The sequence below is a fragment of the Trachinotus anak genome, unplaced genomic scaffold (assembly GCF_046630095.1).
Source record: "Trachinotus anak isolate AG129_WGS33_773 ecotype Australia unplaced genomic scaffold, CSIRO_AGI_Tana_v1 ptg000001l, whole genome shotgun sequence".
NCBI lineage: Eukaryota > Metazoa > Chordata > Actinopteri > Carangiformes > Carangidae > Trachinotus > Trachinotus anak.
In genome coordinates this window covers 7895722-7916184 of record NW_027273852.1, presented here as the reverse complement: position 1 = coordinate 7916184, position 20463 = coordinate 7895722, and the positions used below count along the sequence as shown (strand labels likewise).

General features: G+C 40.9%; 1 protein-coding gene across 2 annotated transcripts in view; it reads right to left on the bottom strand.

Annotated features, from left to right (window-relative positions):
• tanc1b (tetratricopeptide repeat, ankyrin repeat and coiled-coil containing 1b) overlaps window positions 1-20463 on the bottom strand; it is a 95718-nt gene that overhangs the window by 74703 nt on the left and 552 nt on the right. For both annotated transcript variants that reach the window (XM_071473074.1, XM_071473152.1), the window contains one exon: window positions 9785-9878. In XM_071473074.1, coding sequence (XP_071329175.1) covers window positions 9785-9845 — 61 coding nt within the window. In that variant the 5' untranslated portion in view covers window positions 9846-9878. The remainder of the gene's footprint in view (window positions 1-9784; window positions 9879-20463) is intronic.

Sequence of the window (20463 nt, the reverse complement as noted above, 5' to 3'; positions counted from 1 at the left end):
CACAGATCATTAGGCAGAGCTTCTTCTGGGGCCAGGTGAGGTCATGAGAACACCACTAACCCCTGGACAACAGCTTGTTCAGTAATGTTAAATGGATGAGATATGCCACAAAGGCTGTCCATCCAATCCTTCCAAAGAGCCTAATCCCAAAAGTAAACAAGGACCAAGGCAAATCTAGCACCAAATCTTTGTACCATCTTTGAAAATCTTTGTGAATTTAGCATGACCCACATTTGCATCATTTGATGCATAGAGTGTTATGATAGGAACATCTTCAAACCATTAGCACATGATAAATTTATTTGTTATTTTTAAGATTAACAATAGAGTTAAAGGTAAATTACCCCCTCTGGCACTAAAGAGACGTCCTCCACAACTCCTACAGCATGCTCTTCACCTCACTTTCTATGCTGCTCAGACCACTTTTGTTAGGCGTTACTAAACTTCACAAACAAAGTTTCCAAATCCAGACTGGTCGTGAAAAAACACCTTTAAAATAAGAGAGATATAAATATGAAGAGGAAGCACTCTCCGCAAGTTGCTTCTCTTTGCAATGAGCACCATTCCCTGTTCCTTTGAGGCTTGGCACAAAGGAGCCGAGGTCATTAGTTCAGCCTGTCTCAAACCCTCCTGAGCTAAGGATGGCAAGACATTCATCTACAGGCACAATTGCAAAAAAAAGGAGTCTCTGTGTTCAGAAATGCAGAACAGAGAAGCATAGAGCAAAGTAGGATAGAGGAAAGAGAAAGGGGCCCCAAAGCCCAGGACTGAACAGAGGTCTCTGCAGACACCCACACAGACTTTTCTCAGAGTCAGGCACTGTGACAGCATGGATTGGTGTCTGCATAGACAGATGGCGATAGATGAGAAAAACACAACCCTCAAAACTGTTGGAAAAATATCAAAGTACACTAATGAACAGATAGTACTTTGTATGTCCTATGGGTGACAGGGTAGTCCTCTGCGTAACAAGGGACACTTGAAGAGGTCATTTAAATCACAGACAAAGGATGTTGGAGGTATGAAAGCAAAACGGAAAATCAGACAGAAGGAATGTGTCTGCCCAGGCTGGTCACGCTGTAATTAGAAAAACCTGTGGCCTGCTGACCTCTCCAGCCAATTAACTGCAATGACAGCCACTATCACCCCTTCAAAGACCATCTAAAACACCCTGGCATGTTAACTGATAAACTGTTTTTCCTCTTCTTTGAAGTAGCAAAAGAAACTATTTGCCCATGGATTGGGGCAGGGGGGTAAAACGGGACTATGACTGAGTGTGTTGCTGTGGTGTAGATGACATCACCCCCTGCTTCCACCAAGCCCTCGTGTATTTGTTTGGCTGCTTGTCTGTTGCTGCGCACACCACTTCCAAGGTCACAAGCACCATTGCTGCTGAGCGTGTGAGAGCCAAATTAGGGTAATGGAGAGTGGTCACCGGCAGCTATGGCAGACAGTGGGCCTCTGGGAACCATGGAAGCATTTCTCCAAATTCCTCCCAGCCAGAAGCCGCTGGACAGGAAGAGCAGAGCCAGATTTGACCATCGGCTGCTCCATCTACCAACCCTCTATGTTTTGTTAGTTGGATATCACCAAAACAAAGCGCAAGCATGGGATGCAAGTTACAATTCAAATGAAAAATACAGCCATAACAACAGTTTTAAATACAGTGGAAGCTGTTTCTCTGCCTCTTTATAGTATCTATGAAACTATACTGAAAAGAAACAACATCTCCCCTCTTCCTTAATTTGACATCAAATTATATATCAATTGCTTCTAGCAGCTCTAACAGTGACTTTTGTGTCATCCGTGCAGATAAGTCACTTGCTCTTATCTGCCCATTGGTCAGGGCAAAATAAAAATCCCACCAAAACAGAAAAAATGAACACAGTGTGAAAACAATGAAATGAAATGGTAATTCAGTCGGATTATCAGACTAGACATGATCCCACCTTCAAGTGGATCAGGTCAATTTGTGACATGGAACTTCAAGTACACAATATGCTCTGCAGTCACACTGTGAATGCAGTTGTTATTCAAATTACAACAAAAACTGATGCTGCCTTAGTCCCTTTTCAAAAGAGCTTTATCATTTTGTGTTTTTCAGAGGAACTAGGAAAGTGACAGATTGTAATATTTTACTCAGGACTATTCAAATATAACTATAGGTTATTAAAATGTGCTGTTAACACATTAAACACAAGGCACCATAGACCCAATATAAATCATTATAATTCGGTTAGGCAGCATTAACAACTTTTAGGATTGTATGGTCAGATCCCCAGACGTCTTAAGTCATGTGATGTTAAAGTTAAATGTAGCTTGAGGCCACTGTTTGTTGTAAAAGTCAGAGCAAACAGAAAACAGCGAGACTGGCCGACCAGGTTAACAGCTTTCCCCAATAGTGCATATTTAGTTTTCAGAAGGAGAGACAGGGAGTGTCTACTGTTGATACACCTGAGGTTTGTGGGCATACGTGTGTGTGTGTGTGTGTACGTGTGTGTGTGTTTGTGTATTTGTACATGACTGTGTGTGTGTGAGTGAAAGATGTGGTTCGGGCTACGCCCTACTAATCGTTGCCTGCTGGCTGCACAGTGCTTTGATAGCCGTGCAGGTCTGTGCACTCAATGGTCTCCTTTGTAAATCAGGTGCATTCTTTTCTCCACCATTTTAAACCCTACCACAACTGTCTGGACATGAAAATCTAGACAAACATGACTGGGAGCAAAAAATAGCAAACATGGGCCAAAAAGCCATTTCAGGTTTGTCAGCACAGCTCTTTTAATTAAAGTTAGAAAAACAGAACTGAATAGTAACCTAGAGGTAAACCTGTGTATAGGTGTTTTTAAGTGAAACTGATTTAAACATCTATTTGTCACAGAACGCTCAGTCTTAAAAGCTCGAGTGGCAAACTTATACAAACCCCAGCTTCATAGCTGTATGAGGTTGCTGAGTACGAATTGTGTTCCCAAAGGAAAACCATGAGCTGATGATAAAGGAGTCAGTGGTTCTGGTCTGAACACTACTTATTATGGTTAATCAAAGGATGTTAATAATGTATCTTGAGGTTGCTTGCCTCTCTCTCTGTCTCCCTCTATCTGTGTGTGGCATAACATGGAGTCTGTCTTTCTCTCATGTATAGGTCACACACTGTATGTAATCTGTGGTCTAGACATCCGGTGGTTGACCGTGTGCATCTTGTTTGTCTGCCTGTCTTAGTTCAGCACTCACAACTTTTAATTTTGCAACAGCAAAACAGTTTGTCTTTTTCAATGAACAAATGTCTGTCTTCTTCAGTATCAAAGTTATTAAAAGTACACAAATATGGTGTTTCATTAACTTCCTCTCCTCAGCAAAACTTTCACCCAGCCGCTACATGAGATCTACACCCTGCATTCCTAATTCACCTGGAGCGCACGCTTATCCTTGGCACAAGAGAGGTTTTCCTAATAAAAGGAAATGTTAAAACTTCCACCCACAACAGAAGAGCTCTGGGAGGGAGTTTTCTTTCCCCAACAAGCCACAGGACAAGGAGGAAGCATGTCTCAAAATGGCTGCGGTAGATATGGCTGGAGAGGACGCTGCCACCCAGCTGTTCACAGAGAAGGACCAGGATAACACTGGAACCTGTGGGCAGACTCAGTCCTGAGCGGAGTTTGTTAATGTCTGAGAAGAGGAGGGTCGGCCACCATGTATTAGTCAGTGAAAGAGTTCACTGTGAACCTGAACTCTCTTTGCGGTGCTGGAAGACTGCACCTATCCAGCAAAAAATAGACACCACCTCAGACTAGAAACAAAGTTCTTAGGTCATACATATCAGTAACATGAGACACATCCTTTGGAGGGTGAAAGACCATTACTGTCTCCTGAAGCCACTGATGTTAGTGCACACTAATATAACCAAGTAGTACTGAATCTCAGCTGAGGGAAACCTTTCCATTTCTGAACCACAGATGAAACAGATACATTATTGCTTGCAAAATACTGTGTTAACTGCACTAACTATAAAAAACAGAGAACCCATGAAATAACTTTTTTCCTGAAAGTCTTATGTTATATTTTATATTTGCCCAGTAACCAATAAAAAAAGCTGTTTTTGTTTGGACAAACAATGGCTCAACCACCTGTGGTTATTGTTTATTGAGGGAAGTCCTCCCATAACAGTAAAAATTCCTGATGTTAAACCCCTGAGGGCAGCTGAAAGAGAAAGAATACAGAAAACAGGAAAGGAATCTCTGCGAAGTCTGCTCTTCTATTTAACTGTATCACCACAGAGAGAGAAAATACAATGCATTACAATACAGAAAACAGAGGAGAGATTACAGACAGCAGAGGCTGCTGCTACAATAGACAAAAGTACAACAGCAGAAACCACTGCTTCAAATACATTACTAGCTTTATCAACATCTCACTGACAGGCTCGAGGAAAACTGAGCATTATAAACTTCACAAAGTCAGTATTTATTGCAGGGCTATTGAGTCTTCAGCGTGAAAGGCTGGGCGAATCTACTAACTCTATCATCACTGTGGCATTGCCAATTTCTAGAACCATGTGAAATCCTACAAACACAACAAAATCCTGCCTTGTAACCAATTTGCTGTTGCCTCTGACCCTCAGCAACAAATCATTGTTTCATGTCAAAACACCCAAGAAACTCAAAGAAACTGCAGAGGCAGCATGTACCAGTCACCACCACAGCTGAGGCAACAGAGTGCAGTACTTAATGGTCTCTCTCTCGCTCACTCTCTGGCTCACTCTCTCTCTCTCACACACACACACACACACACACCATCAGTTTGTACATGGGTCTTCTACATTATGAATATTCCCTTTATCTTTCCCCTTATCTTCCTGAAATCTAAATGAGCTTGCTCCTAATCAGAAATTGCCTCTTAAAAATGGCATTAGAGACTTAAAAAATTCTGCAAGTGAGCAAACCAATAACTCATTACATTCTTGTCTACGTCTGCTTATCCTCTGTTGTTTCACCCCCTGCTGTGGGAGACCTTGATGATGATAAAAGCAACGTGGCCACATGTTCACTCTTCGAATGCAAGCCAAGCTGCATCTGAAAAGAACACAGACAGGCCACCTTTAAAGAGGACTTTGGTGCAGATGCAGTTGTTATCAAAGAGGCTATTAGGCATCCATGGAAAAGAAAGCGTTGGCATTAGAGCTGCACCTATCCTTTGTTCCTTCATCACATTTTAGTAGGCAACTGTATCTTATGTCATTGTTGTCAGCATGCCATGCAGGGCAATTACTGTCTGTGTTGAGACGCTGCCGGGAAATTACAAGTTAAAGCAGGGCAGTAGAGTTGACCCCTTCTTTCTGTGATTGCAGGTCAACAACAGGGCTGCTGTCTCCCGTCCAGCCAGGTGCATGACTGGCTTCTGTCTCCACACTGCCAAGTAGACTGAGAAAAGCCCTGCCAACTGGTGGTGGTTGTATATCTGTTTGTGTGTGTGTGGCTTGTGTGTGTTGTTGGGGGATGGAGGAAAAAACAGCTGAAACTGTTATCGGTCACAGAGAGCGCAGGGGTATGCATGCTAGCGTGATTAACACTGTGTCACCCACAACAGACAGACAACTGTCTGGCAGCTGCCTCGAGCAGCCAAGCTCACTGAGTGGGACGCCCGAGTTGGAGGGCCTTCAGAGGTATTACCTAACCCACACAGTCACACACAGTCACACTCAGCAATTAAAGCTGAGTCAAAAGTGCTGCTGCTCTGGGTCACATCATGAACTGATTGAAGATACTCCCAGGACCACAGCAACAGTAAGCAGCGGTATGCTTTAAATGGAGGCAGATAATGTTCTCCTCTGTGAGGAATAAAGGACAGAAAAAAGGCAGTTTGGTCCAAAGAGCATTAAATCTTAGTGGAAAAAATGCTGACTTGTCCTGACATGACAAAATGGATATAGTTTTAAAAACAAAACTTCAATGCATTATAACATGGCCAAACACACTAATTACTTGGCCTGTAATCAAATTTAGTCTATAATTACTCCCATTATTAGAATTAGAATATATTAGAATATCATTATTTACTTCTACAGGATGGAAAAGAGAACCAACTGATTACATTTGACTTAATGTTCAGCACTGTGGGCCGTCACAACCCAGTCTGCAGTGCTCGGTCTGTTGTACTTCCCCTAAAAAACTTTATAGGGTGATACTGAAAAAAATCAACAAGTCGGCTTAAACTGAATACCTTGGTTAAATGTTTTGAAGCTGAACTCTGTGGGGGCGCCAAGAGAAGAATCACAGCCATACACAGCGAATCTTCTGCCTACAATTAATGTGGGCTCACTGCCGCTAACTCAAAACACTGTTGTTGAGGAAAGTTTCTATTAATGGGAAAACAGCATGGAACAAAATCACACAAACCTGCCTGATACTATCCAAAAACTGTTCAACAGACTTAGACCAACCAATTTGTTTTGCAGTGAACTACAAATCAGACGCTGCTGTGAATTAATAGGTAGTCACAGGTGAAAAGTTGCAGTAAAATCTGAGGAGCCTGTATCCTGAAAGCGAACACCAATTAAAACACTGTTTGAGTTTTTACAATATAATCATCTTGTGTCTCGGGGTCTCAAATCTATTAACTCCAGTGAGGCCTACTTGCAATGAAACCTTTCTCAGAAAATGCTTACATCAAAGGAGACAGGCCACAGCAAACTAGCATCCAACTTCCAGAATGGCACGGCACTATAAAAAAGAGCACTTACAAGGGATTAAAATGGCCAATTCCAAACAGATTCCTTACAGATTGAGTCTAGAAGAGGCAGTGAGGAGGAGGAGGAGGAGGAAGGATCTAGGAGGAGCACAAGATGGAGAGACTAAATTAGCAAACTGTGAGTTTTTGTGGTCTTGGCAATGGGGAGATCCCAAAGGAGAGCTAATGACTGTAGTGGTATCTGGCATGGGGGCCAAGTTTCCTTGACTGCTTTAAAGTTTCCTCCAGTCCATAGCCACCATGTCATGAGCAACATATGCTGAGCGATCTTGCAATTATACTATTATCAAGGTCCTCCCTCTGATTTCCATTATATGCTGCTGAGCAGATTTTACAGTGACTCTGTGCTTCTGGTCCCTCTGAAGCAAGGGAAGTCTGTACAGTCTGGCCCTGTACAAATGCAAGCAGGTCTGTGAGAAACAGCAGGTTGACTCATAAACAAAGTTTTCACTAATCTGCAAAAAAACAAAATCTGCCGAGAACAAAATGATCAAGCAAACAAACTTGTAAGCAACCAAACAAACAAACAGTAAGATGCTGCGTAACGCCGACAAAATCTCAACCATGAATCTCTGATGCTGTATCAACCAAACTAATCTTTCACCTCTTAAATCCAATTTGAATACGGCAAGAAAATACAAACACATATAATAAAGTGGAAGACAAAACTGCACTGCAGCAGACATTTACTTTTAACGCGGGTTTCTTGTCCAAACCACTTGGGATCAAATTGTAATCTTTATTCAAATAGTGCAGATGATGCAGTGAATATTTTATGTGCAATATGGTACAATCTTGTCTCAGAGACCATTAACTATACTCCAGTGTGTCCAATTTGATTAACGCAGCCTTCCCCGTCAGGGCTTCTGTGTTACTCACATCATTTCAGGTCCCAGGAAGAACCTGAATTTCCAAACAAATCCTCCTCTTCAAGGACAACAGACTGGTACGATATGCATTTCTACATTTTTGATGCAACTCACAATCGGAAATGGTTGTTTGAAATGGTTGTTTAGCGCACCAAACTTTACCAAGATCTTTCATAACTATAAGATAATTTAGAAAGACTTTACCTATTATAGACTATCATAGATAATTTGTCAACAATTTGTCAGTCTGACATTAAAAAACAAAAGAGAAACACCTGAAAAAATAAAATAAAAACATGCCACAGAGATATATGTCCATGCCAGACCAACAGTTGGTCAAAGTGACCACTGCGAGATGTTGTATCTCTGTGACCTCTCATCTGTCTTAAGAGCTCTAAACAACAGAGAGGAGTGACCAGATTTTATTGTCCCAGCATGAGAAAAGAAGAGAGAGCTGTTTTGGTTTGATGGATGGGGTCCAACTGGGAGAGTGAGGCTGGGATAAAGGAGCTGTATCCTTCCATAAAACTCTCCCAGGCTGCACCCAGCTTTCACGTGCACAGACCCTCCTGCATTTAAGAGTATATGTGTGTGGGAGAGGGCGTATGTGTGTGTGTGTGTGTGTGTCTGGAAGCAGGGAAGCTGTGTTATCGGGATGATTCATGCATGCGAGACAGGTTGCAACAACTTGATAGAAAACAAGCCCACAATACTAAATTTACACTCTGTACTGTACTGGAGAGCAGTGGTGGTGACTGATGTGTAAAGCAAAGACTCTTTCCCCTTTAATCCTTGCATTGGCTGCTGAGTGAAACAATCACACCAGACAAAGGCAGAGAGAGCAGAACTATGAGACATGTATCCACTGTATACAGTGACTGTTTGAACTAGACTGCCTGCTAAAGCCAGTCCTGAGGTGGTAAAGCAAGTCTGGGCTGGTAGATGCAGTCTAAGCATAAATGGTCAATTTGCTATTTCAAGACAGAGCATTTGGTGGGGGCACGGCACTGTGTGAAAAAGAGACAAGTCAATAATGTATTGCTGACAGTGACTCATGTTTAGTCATGTTGGAAAATAAAGTTTTCCAAAGGGAAAGAAAACATCTGTTATGACACAATGGCCGGGCTGCCTCTACAGTCAAAATTAAATAAAAGTGATGGAAAGTGTCCCACTCTGAACTGAGGGTTATAGACGCAACAATGGTTCTCTGAACTTTGAACGACTGACAGACGCAGTGGGCCGGGGCTGGGGTGTATCCCTGGTGGCATGCAGTGTGTGAGCCTACACAGTTGTAATTTTCTCCACACCGTCCCTTTGTAGCCTGCACAAACCCTCACCATTACAGAAAGAGCCTGTTACTCATATTGATGCATTGTGGGCCCTGCTGTTATGTCCAACTGCTGTGTAAAGCTTCTTGTTTAACAAAATGTCCAGTAATGTTTGCATGTGTCCTCCACCTAAAGCGTCATTAAAGGTCCATTTTATGTCATGGTGATAGTCCTAACAATTATGTATCAACAAAGCACTGAAAGTTTTGAATTTTGAACCAAATTATGCATGATTCTTATTTTTTCACTTTCAACCAACCATTAACTAAATCTGTCCGTAATGAATGTACTCCACTGGCTTTAGTCATGCAGCAGTGTTTTTCTTTTTGGTTTGTTTTGTTTTGTTCAGTGTAAACAACCAACTTGACCTGTAGTATTTTATTTTACTCCTTGGTCAAACATCTTTTTCAGCTTATACTGTAGGTATTTAAATATGTGCCAATCACTTAAAACCACACAGCCAGTCACAGACAGAGGTAGTAGGGCTAAATTATTGGCCATATATATTAAGGCAATTGCTGTGAATGATGGCTTAGATGACAGTATTTTTGCCAGCTGTCCACTAAGGAGATAGAATTGCTTTTGTACGTTCATCTAAATTTTCCCTTCCAAATACAACTCATTTTAACATTCACATTCTGAATCTTAACAAGACGAATGTCTATGAAAGTTTCCATTCCCCAGGAATAAATCTATAAACCTGGCTGCTACCAAAGAAAATAAGATGATCGTGAAGTAAAGTGTTTGTACATCTGCCCCTGAAATAGAGTTTGTGTCTAGGCCTTGGGGTTTGGGGAAACTTCTTGATCCAAGCATGCCATTTTTCCTCTTTGATATTCCACATACCTGAATCCTTCTTGCTCCCCTTGCCTCCATCTCTGTTCTTCTTCAGCACTGCCTTGAACATGGCAAGATTCCTTGAATCCTCTCTTTAGACCCCCTGGAGAAAAAACAAAAATTTAACTACTCACGACCGTGACAAGACAACAGAAATGCATCTACTGTTACGGAAGGAAAACCATGGAAATTTTCCTGTGACACAAACAGGTCTATTTCTATTCCTGGGACAGAAATGAGGCCATTTCCTCTTTTCACCTGCAAATAACAAAACCAGTAAAACACCTGCTTACTTAAAAAAAGTCTTTAAAGATTTACAAGCCTTTTTAATCCGAAACGAACCAAACAATACAAAATGTGTCTTCTAAAACCAAACATAGCAATAGCAAAACAGTGTACATCCGCATTTCATACTGCTTAGCTGGCACCCGCCTGGAAATTTTCCCACAGCACTCCCAATCCTGCAGGTCATCAGTGGAGGGGCACATGGAAAGAATGCTCTAATATTTAAACAGAAAAGGACAAGTTCTGCTATCTTGCTATGCAGGAAAACACTCTGTCGAATGCCCTGAATTCCACACATAATTGATGCTATGTGGCTGAACTTGGGTGTTTGCAATTGTTTTCCATGGTTGTTCCCAATCTAGTGTGCATTTTATCACTCCTTAGAGTGAAACGGTATAACATGAGCTCAAGGTCTAGCCTGGATGTTCTTGTTTGCTTTGGAATTATTTATAGTCTCATGTAGTTGGACAACAGTAAAAACACATACACTGACCTAAACACAGCGGCAGCTACAACAGTTAATTTTTGGTTTCTAACCCCTTAAACACAATAGTAGACTGCTTTAGTGTACCCCACTGTATTAATAGCAGCAGAGTAATCTTTCCAATGAGGAGAAAAGAATAGTTTCAACCAAATAAGGGTATGCCTTCTGCAAATAAAACACACAGTCCTTAACCCCAGAGAGCAGGCTTTAAATATCTAGGTCCTCTTACTGCTGCTGAGAGAAGCTATCGACCTGCCCTTTTTCATCCTTGATGGTTTCAAATGAAACACTGAAGCAGAGCTTCCACTGAATCAGTGAAGGGGGACGTAGGTGAATGGGGCAAAGCCCTGATGAGCCTCTGCGTCTCAACTCGGCCATGACTGATCACAAAATTAACTTTTCATGGGGTTGTACTCCACCAAGACAAAATATAAATCAAAATTATCAGTGTAGTTTCAAGATAACAAATAGATTTGGGTTTCATTCTGAAATCCCCAAGGAAAACACACACACACACATACAGAGCAAGCCCTTCACATTCTCCAACCTTGCTAACAAGTACAGCAACAAAATCTAGTACTGTTACCACCAGTGTTACTTTCTGATAACAGTAATAGATAGCCAATTCTAAACCTACACAAACATGTATAACAAGGTTAAGAGTCTATAGCCATGCTAGCAGCTCTGTGACGCTGTACTTAGACACAGCAATGCTTTTAGCTTAATACTAATGCCACCAAACGGTGCTAAAATGCTGATGCTAAGCAGGTGTAATTTTTACATTCACCATGTTAGTTTAGCATGTTAGCATGCAAACATAGTAAATACAAAGTACAGCAGAGGCTAAGATGTTTGTCATTAATTCTACAGGTATTTGTTTAAATATTGGGCAATATAAAATATGGACCCGATGACGGTGCTGGAAGACAGCAGGATCAACCACACAACAGTTCCTCTGGATTCTGTGTCATGTTTAAGAATCTAGTCCCTGCGTGCCTCTACTAATGATAACAAAGAACATGACAGCAGGGTAAACATCAAGTGTGATGTAGCAAGAAACACATCTGTCTGTCTACGTAGTATATTAGTATAGTATGAGATAGCACAGTGCTACTCAGTTGTACTGCTGACTGCTGTGTGGGAGCTGGCTGCTCATCTCCACAGTAACAATAAACATCACCCAGGTTAACCCACAGGAAATGAAAAACGCCCTCTTGGAACTCCAAAAGCCAACATGACAAATTCCTTCCATCCACCCTCCCCCCCATCACAGCCACCAGACACACACAGTCAGTGCCCACTCTGAGAATGAGACATCATCTACAGGTCTTATCTTGAGGTGTGTCTCTATTAGCCATTTTTATCCCCAGGTGGGGAATTAAGCCCTGAACATTACTTGAATGAAAGCTGAACATGTCAAATCACTGTGTTAATACTAATTCAACAATGACACAGTGATCATTACATGTATTGTAAACAAACCAAGAGTCTTTTGGTCTCTGGGCACCACAATGTAGAACCAGTGCTACATACTATAATAGTGTGATATTTCTCCCCACAACACATCAACACATTCTCAATTGAACAGACAACTATGACACTTGACTGCAATAGCCACAGATGGTCACAGATCAAGCTGATGTTATTATTGTACTGATTTCTGGTAGAGGTGCAAAAACAGCCTTTTCTTCAGAAGTGACACAAGTATTCAGGAGGAGGTACAATTAGTAATATACTACTTGCTCTTTTCACAACCATAAAATCCTACTCCACCTACTTCAGCTCCAACTCCAGATGTTTAAGCCTTTATAACCAGACAACATAATAGCAGCTCTCTGTATATGTTAGGAAAAACTCTGAACTTCCATCACAATTCAAGCTTTACTATGAAATGACAACTTACATGACATTGAACATCAGTTACGTCTGCTTATAACACTAAGCAGTGCTGAGTATAACACTGTAAGATAAAGTATTCATGCCCTGCAGAGACAAGCCATTGGTCTGAGTATTCATCAAGTCTTGCGTATTCATTTGAAATAGGTATGAGGACAACATGTGTTAATGCTGCCTAAGCCTTAGGGCTGTTTTTACTGGAAGTAGATGTGAGTTATGCTGAAAAAAAAAAAAGTTAATGAAATCAAAGTCTGATTCCTACAATAGTGACAGCACCACAGTCAGCTAAGCCTAAGCTGTAGGTGAGATATAACTGCGACCTTTGTGAGGAAGTCTCCTCAGTGAGGAGTCATGGACTGAATGGTATGCAACAAGATGAGCATCAGGAGTCCCCAGGCCTTCAAAGTCAGGTCCATCCCAGCGCTTTGTTTGGATATTAGCCTCAAACTATGGCCCCTTAGAAGGGGCCTTTCATTATAACAACAGAAGTGAAAGTCCCACGGTGGCTCGCAGGTCTTTGTGGACACGCACAGGAGGAGGAGGAGACAAAATAGATTCATTTTAGACTCATATTCACATTTAACCAGAGAATCAGCCAAGAATCTTTATGTAAGGAGAACAACAGCCTAGTCATCAAAAGTCTTCAGGAGGATTCAAAATACCCCAAGCAATTGAAGGGATACATGCCAACGACAATCACTGTATCATTGTGTTTGGGCAATAACATATGGCATTAAGAATGCTCCTCCACTGCCAGCATGTTCAGGCAGGCACATGTCAGCTCTATGACCTTCACATGTGGGCTGTGTGTTACCTTGGAACAGCTCTAGGTAGCAATAAAAAGGACTCCAGTCTATGTAGAGACAGTTTCCCTTCAGAGAAGAGAAATTGGATCCAGAGTGGTTAAAAGGTGCCTCAGGGTATCAACATGTATGTTTTCCAGGTCACCATTGAATTGATGGAGTTCAAATCCATACAGGTTGTGAAGAAGAAAGAATCCTCACCTGCACAATGCTGACGTGACATGTGGTTAATGGGGCCATCATGGTATACCACAGTCAACTGAGAAGACAGCTATATATAGAACGGAAATAGGATTGTTTGTCCCAATTGCCTCTGGCAGGGAAGCATTTCACATACACTGGCGGTTGGTGAGTTGGAACCTGCTTTTGTCCTCTGTTAGGTGGCAGACAATAGAGAGAGCAGCCTTAAGCTCAGATCAACTTCCCCACTCTTCCAGGACCAGCTGCAGACAGCTATTTTCCACTCGATGCGTTCATCTCTTTCTTGCTGAAAACACCCTGGCAGCTCTCTTCATCAACCGATTCTACAGGAATGATCGCTCTCAGATTTCCATGCTGTTGTCATGGCAACATGGAGATTCTCACCATGGGCTGACCTTCAATCATGTTTATTACACACAGCCTAATCGGATATTTTAAAATATTCCTGTGAACTCCATAATTATCTGTTCTTTTGTTGTCCATTCACTGGGTGCAGGAAACAGGCCCAGCCTGGATGGTGAGTTCAAGTGGTCCATAAACAATAGGAAGTTAGCTAACAAACCCTTGAAGGAGGAAGTTTAGGGAGTAGGTATGGAGGACAACACAGTCTCGGTGTCAGCCAATGTAAGCAAAGGCTGGCATTCACACTAACATGAGTGGGAAGGAAATAACAAAAGAACAGACATTTTTATGTAACAAGTCCACCGGTTTGACTCAAGTGCTTCCTGCACAGCCCTCCACCTTCGAGCCTATGAGAGACATGCCTTCATCGTATAATCAGCAAAAAGGAAATGTCTTGGTCCTAAAGAGCAAAGACAATGTTTAACTTGTTAATAAAATACTACAACAGCTTGTATCATGGCACAGGCAAGCAGTTAAAACGGATCACACAGTTTTTCAGTCCAGTAATCTGCCACCTGCAAGTTTTGTTCCACAATAAAAGAAATGATTTTAACAGAAAGACTTAAGTATTTTCAATTTATACGTGAGGTACACAAAATGGTCAACAGTGTACAAAAAATATTTAATCTTGAAAAACTTTACAGAGAATTACAAAGGGGTCTCTCCAGCACCTCTGAGTATAATGAAGATATTGTCCTAAAAAAATCTATCACCAAACCAGTGTAATGTGTATGTTGACAGTAAATGAGGACTGTCAGTAAAGTACGCAGCGCCATTGTTCCATTCCTGTAAGAAATCATTGAAAGCCAATTAGCAGCATTTGTCAGGAATGAAAGAGGTTTCCTAATTGAGGAGGGAGATTATACATCAAGAAAAGTGGTGGGTTTAATGGACCCTTCTACAAGAGTCATGTCAGATTATGTAAGAGAAAGAAACAGTCATCGCTAGCGTTGAGTTCTGGGTAAACCGATAGCATCATAACTCTACTGTAGCATCACCAGTTGTTTTGACATGACATGTGATGTCACTCATAAACGTTGATCATGTAGACAACACTATGAAAAATCAGGGGAGTGTTCTTTTTAAACTAAATCATGAGAACAGTCACTTAAATTTGACCGCTGTGATTATTTACCTTTACCTTGTGGGAAGTTATACTGTCCCATCACAGACACAGGCAGATTCAAGGTTCTAGCTTGGGGCAAAGCCAGCTTTTTTTAATTGAGGAGGACTAGCCACATGGCTCAGCATGAAATTAAAAAGGATAACAACTACTACTACGACTACTACTCTACTGATTAGACTGCCATGGGAAAGGTACTGTCATTTTGGAAAGACTGATTCACCCTCTGTGGCCACTTGTCCTGATATGTGGCCTTGTCTTTAATTTGACTATTAAATTAAATTAAATTAAATCCAGACATATGCATCGGGTAAACCAATGCCTTTTTATCCCAGCTGTGTCGCCCTAGAAGTGTCAAGGCATGTTTTAGAGCGCAATCATTGCTGTGACTTTACGGTTGCACCCCAGGCTCTGGAAACTGACTGAACCTGAAACTAAAATGTTGGAATAAGACAAGACATTGCATATCCTCTGCAAATAAATACCATCCACCCTGCTTCGTAGAAATTCAAATCAAAACGAGTTCTAGCCATAGGCTTACATATAACTGACACTGATTTGACAGAGTAATGTGTTATGTGGATTTATGGATAAGTTAACACGTGAAGCAGGATTTCACAAACCAGTTTCTCCACTTTGAGCTTTTCCTTTTCTGTCAATTTAGTTAAAACTCTTTCCACTGTAATTACACACTCCTCAGAACACACCAGCTACCACTTCTCTGCTGAAATCATCAACCAGCCGCAGATTTAACTGCATACTGAGTTACAACAATCACCTCATCAGAGTTACACTCATTAACTCCCATTATCACTGCTGATTAAACTTTATCACACTATTACTGATTCACCACAGTAATCAAGGGCTAACGAACATCTGGAGTAAAAATAAATAAAGCTGTATGATTGTTGCTTCCACTTTATTCAACTTTAGCCTCCCAGGAAGCCCGGTATTTGATTAAGGGTAAAACATTAACAAGTAGTGTTTAAAGTCCACAGGAAGTTCATGCAAACACTGACAGTTATTCTCCTCATATTAAGGTTTGTCGGTCAGAGGGTCAAATAAATGTATCAACATCTTACCAAGACAAAAGACATTATATTTGAGTAATGTAGCAGACTTAAATCCACTGACAAAACAGCATGCCCAGTAACCACGGATTTAAGCCACTGCACATTCAATAAAGCTTCAAACACTTTGCAGATAAGATGTCCCCACCACTTGTCAATTTGAGAGTGCAGGTTTATTCTTAGCCAGTCTCTCTTTAGCTATATTGAGTGAAATAATGATGATGATATCACTTAGTATATAACTGGGGTATTCAATTAAAATTCAAAGAGGGGTCCAGTTGGGCAAACTTTTCTCAAACCAAGATCCTGAAAATCAGTCTGGTGGGTTATAAATTATAAATTACTTGAACTAATGATAATTATATGTTATTTTCTCATTTTCTCAGGAATACAAGGGCTGTGATAAGATGTGCAGATGTGCATCTTGAAACAAAGTGGTTTACTAAAATGAAATAGGCCTAAAAAGTTTATCTTGACTTTCCCTTTTTCTTCTTTTTTTGTTAACTTCAACTCACATCCTAACAACCTCAACACATCTTTATGAGTGAACAGCTTTAACAACTGCTTTTCTCTCTTACATCCCACTTTCGCCCACTTATTTCTCAGACGTTGTCTATCGTCTCTCCCCTGTGTGTGTGTCTCACTCACTGATTGGAGTAGCATCACATGACCAGAGCCGTAAAAGCTAGAAAAGCTGTGCCAGTTAAAACAGAAACACTCTGACAAAATGTAGTAATTCTCAATAATTTACAGGTTATAGCTGCGGATAAGGATAAGACGGTGTCTGGATCTGGATCAGGACCACTGTCCACCTCATAGTGATCTAACTACACAGAGACAACTAGCCTTGGACATAAACATACATACTCCACACAGGTACAAGACAATCTACTATTCAGTCTTTTTTATGTGCACCGTGCTTACAGATCCATTTATAGCGGAGACATAAAGGCTGACATGTCTGACTCAGAGACAAGCTAACATCAAAAAAACATCAAGCTTTGCACAATAGTCCTACAACCAGTTCCACTCTCTGCCTGTAAAGACTCACTGACTTCGACAGGCATTCCCGCAAAAGTCTTTGAGGGCTCAGGGCCGTCGCACTGTGAAATCGTAAAGTGCTTGAGGGCTTTGTTCAAGACTCCACAACACATCAGTGTTGTGGTATTAAATGATGATGACAGTGTCATTATGAAAGAAAAACTAACATAGAAAAACTTCAACAAACCATAGACATTCATAGCACAAATATTCCAATTATTTTAACACTTTTTACAGTTTACTGGCCACAAAAATGTCTCTGCCCAGGTAATGTGATTTCACAAAGAGCTGTCCCATTCCTCACACAACGTCTGGAGTCCTTACACCCTCCTGCACTCAACGTCAATTAAACTCCAGAGCCCAGAAGGTCCGGAGCCTAGGGATGGTATTTGAACTGGGCCTTAGAGAGTTTCCCACCTAAACATGGTGTTCAATAGACATTTTTTATTAAAACTGAAAAAATGAAAAATATGCAACAGAATCACAATAGAAATAATGGTAATTTAAACTTTTTTTAATATAATTTCATCATGTAGCCTTTGTCAACTAAATTATTATTTAATCATATTGTGAAGGTACTTTTTGCAAGTAACTTGCCACAAACACTGAATTGCACACTGTGGTATGTCTGGGGCACCTCTGAATTTTTCTCTGGGGCTTTCAAAAAGGCTTGACAAAAATGTAAATCAGTAACAGCTGTTACTAAGACACACTTCCAAACGCACACGTGCTTCAGATGCAAGCATTAGCGCACATACACACATGCACAGCCCATGGAAACATACATACTCAGACACACGTGCTCGTTCATGTGGACTTTCAACTCAAACTGTAGAAAATACTGTACCTTTGTTGTGGTGAGCTAATTATTGGTATGTAACTTAGAGGAATGCCACATGCTAGGAGCTCACACTCACTGAAATACAACTAGGCAACTCAATATGCGTGGCTGTCATTTTGTAACATTTCAGTGAGCTGAGGGAGCACGGGGCAATTAAATGGTAAGGCAAGCATGTTGATATATAAACTGTCACGAGCATTTTTAAAGAAACTTGAGCAAATTCAATTACGCAGCCCAACATTGCCAGCAGGCTTGACACCACATAATGTGTATGATCCTTTGTCCAACACTGAGAACTAATGAGAACTGATAGTAATATCGAGCCATTTTAGAACTTACTGATGTCCATTACATGCATCTTCTCTTAGGGGAATAATAACATCACCATACTTTGATTTTGCTGTGCTAGCCATGTGAAGTTTTTGTGACCACTTCAGGTGCTTTATTGAAGGAGTGCGTGTGTCTCCTGGCATGACATGAAACACGAAACAACCTTGCCTTTGTTCAAGTTCCAGGTGCTCAGGGGTATAACTGCCTCTACTAGTGTTATTGCGCCGTTATTTCACAACACATCCCAAAACCACCTCTGGGATTGTAAAACACAAAAGTGTCTTTGGCACGATATAAAATCCCACTAATACATAATGGGAAATAGGAAATAAGGGTTGAGTTCAGCAGAGTTCACACAAGAGTTTGAATGACAGCTTTCACACCAACAGAATATGAAACAAACAAAAAGGGAAAATGCACCACAATTCATTTAAAACGTACTAAAGAAGTAGAGTGATATAGGCCATCATGTTGCTGCTTATATTTGTGGTAAGGTTTGGTTTGTGGTATCAAGTGTCCCAGATTTGACTGAGTCACCAAACCATTACATTCAGGATTCATTCAAAAACAACCGTGGTTAAGCGGTATGCTGACAGTAAGGGTCCTGAACCCAACTAATCTCTAAATATCTGGCTTTCCTATTGGAACCATGTGCTTCTACAGTGAGTAGCCTCTTTCAGAAGTACAAAATAATGACCACCATCATCAACAACAACTCAGTATGTGCTGTCTGTCAGGTCACTGGCTCCAATAACTTTCCCTCCTCAGCTATAACAATGCAACTCCGATGCCAGCATCTGTTACTGGCCAACTGGCTGGGGACCATGGGAACCAGGCTCTGTAGAGACTGGGAGGCAGACTCTTGTGGCACTTTCAATAAGACGAGTGCTCTGTAGTACAAACATCTCATAACACTGCAGTTGGTGGACAATTGGGGTAGCTCTAGCCTTGGCATGGAAGCATGAAAATCCACAGTAATGATTCTATAATCTGCGTAAAATTGCCTGAAATTATGTCGGAAAGTTAATACTGAGTATCTCTACGTTAACAGGGAGTCGGCATGATTGTCAGCAGCTAAGCCTGTTCCACCTGTTGAGTGTAAAATGAAAAATAAACATTGTATATACAGTGGAATCGCCATTAAAGCTAGATAGAGACACATAACAAAAATAAACATAGGACCAACTGAGGAAATGGCAAATGTTGCGGCAGGTTCTTTGAAGATAGAACGTCAAGAGGCTGCCAGGTTATTAAGACTTCATAACACTCTCTCAGTGAGCTCGCTCGATCAATGACCTCATGCGCTACCGATGATCAAAGGTGCATCTTGGCATTTAAAAGCAATTTTTTCAGAAGGGTAAAAAAAACAGAGCTTGGATTTTCAAAGCACCTGGCTGAGTTACAGGGGGATTCATCTGCTGAAAATATGCTGAAAACAGCAAAAGTCACATACAGCCAGCGGTCAGACTTCAATGACTCAATCTATGTGGGCGGACAAGATTACAGTCCTTTTGCCTTAAGCCTGCTAGTATATCTGGGCTGGGTTTTACTTTCAAAACCACCGCATCCAATCACAAAATACAGACTAACATTAGCATCAAACAAGACCACACAGCTATAAGAAAAGTAATGACCTGCATCTGCATCCTAGTGAGCTGGATGGTACTCCACATCATTATACACCTTTAAAAGTCTGTTGTTGTTTTTTTTAAACTTTGTTCATCTGTCAGCAGGTTAGGAAATGCAGCAACAAACCATTTAGGATATTCTGATCAATAAGAGAAAGCAGCTAAAACTGTCCAGATCCAAAAGGAGACAATTAATGAACAATGATTGAAAACCGAGAACAAATCCCAACATTTGTTAATCAAACAGAGAGAATGTTCATCAATTTAAAAAAATGTATTGATTATTATTGTAACCAAAATTTAATATATTTGGCCTTTGGGGTGTTGTTTGGAAAAACAAGTGACAGACTTTCTTCACTACTTTCTGACATTTAATCGATTAAACGATGGAAACAGATTAATCCATAGTAAAATAAATAAATAAATAAATCACTAGCTGCAGCCCATCTCAGAGGAAATCTTTGCTGATGTCATGAACTAAACTTAACTTCACTAATAAGTCTGTAGCTATCTGCCGCTTTTCAGACTAGATGTCAAAACTGCTGCCTTCAATCGACCAAACTATCGACTAATATTTCCAGCGG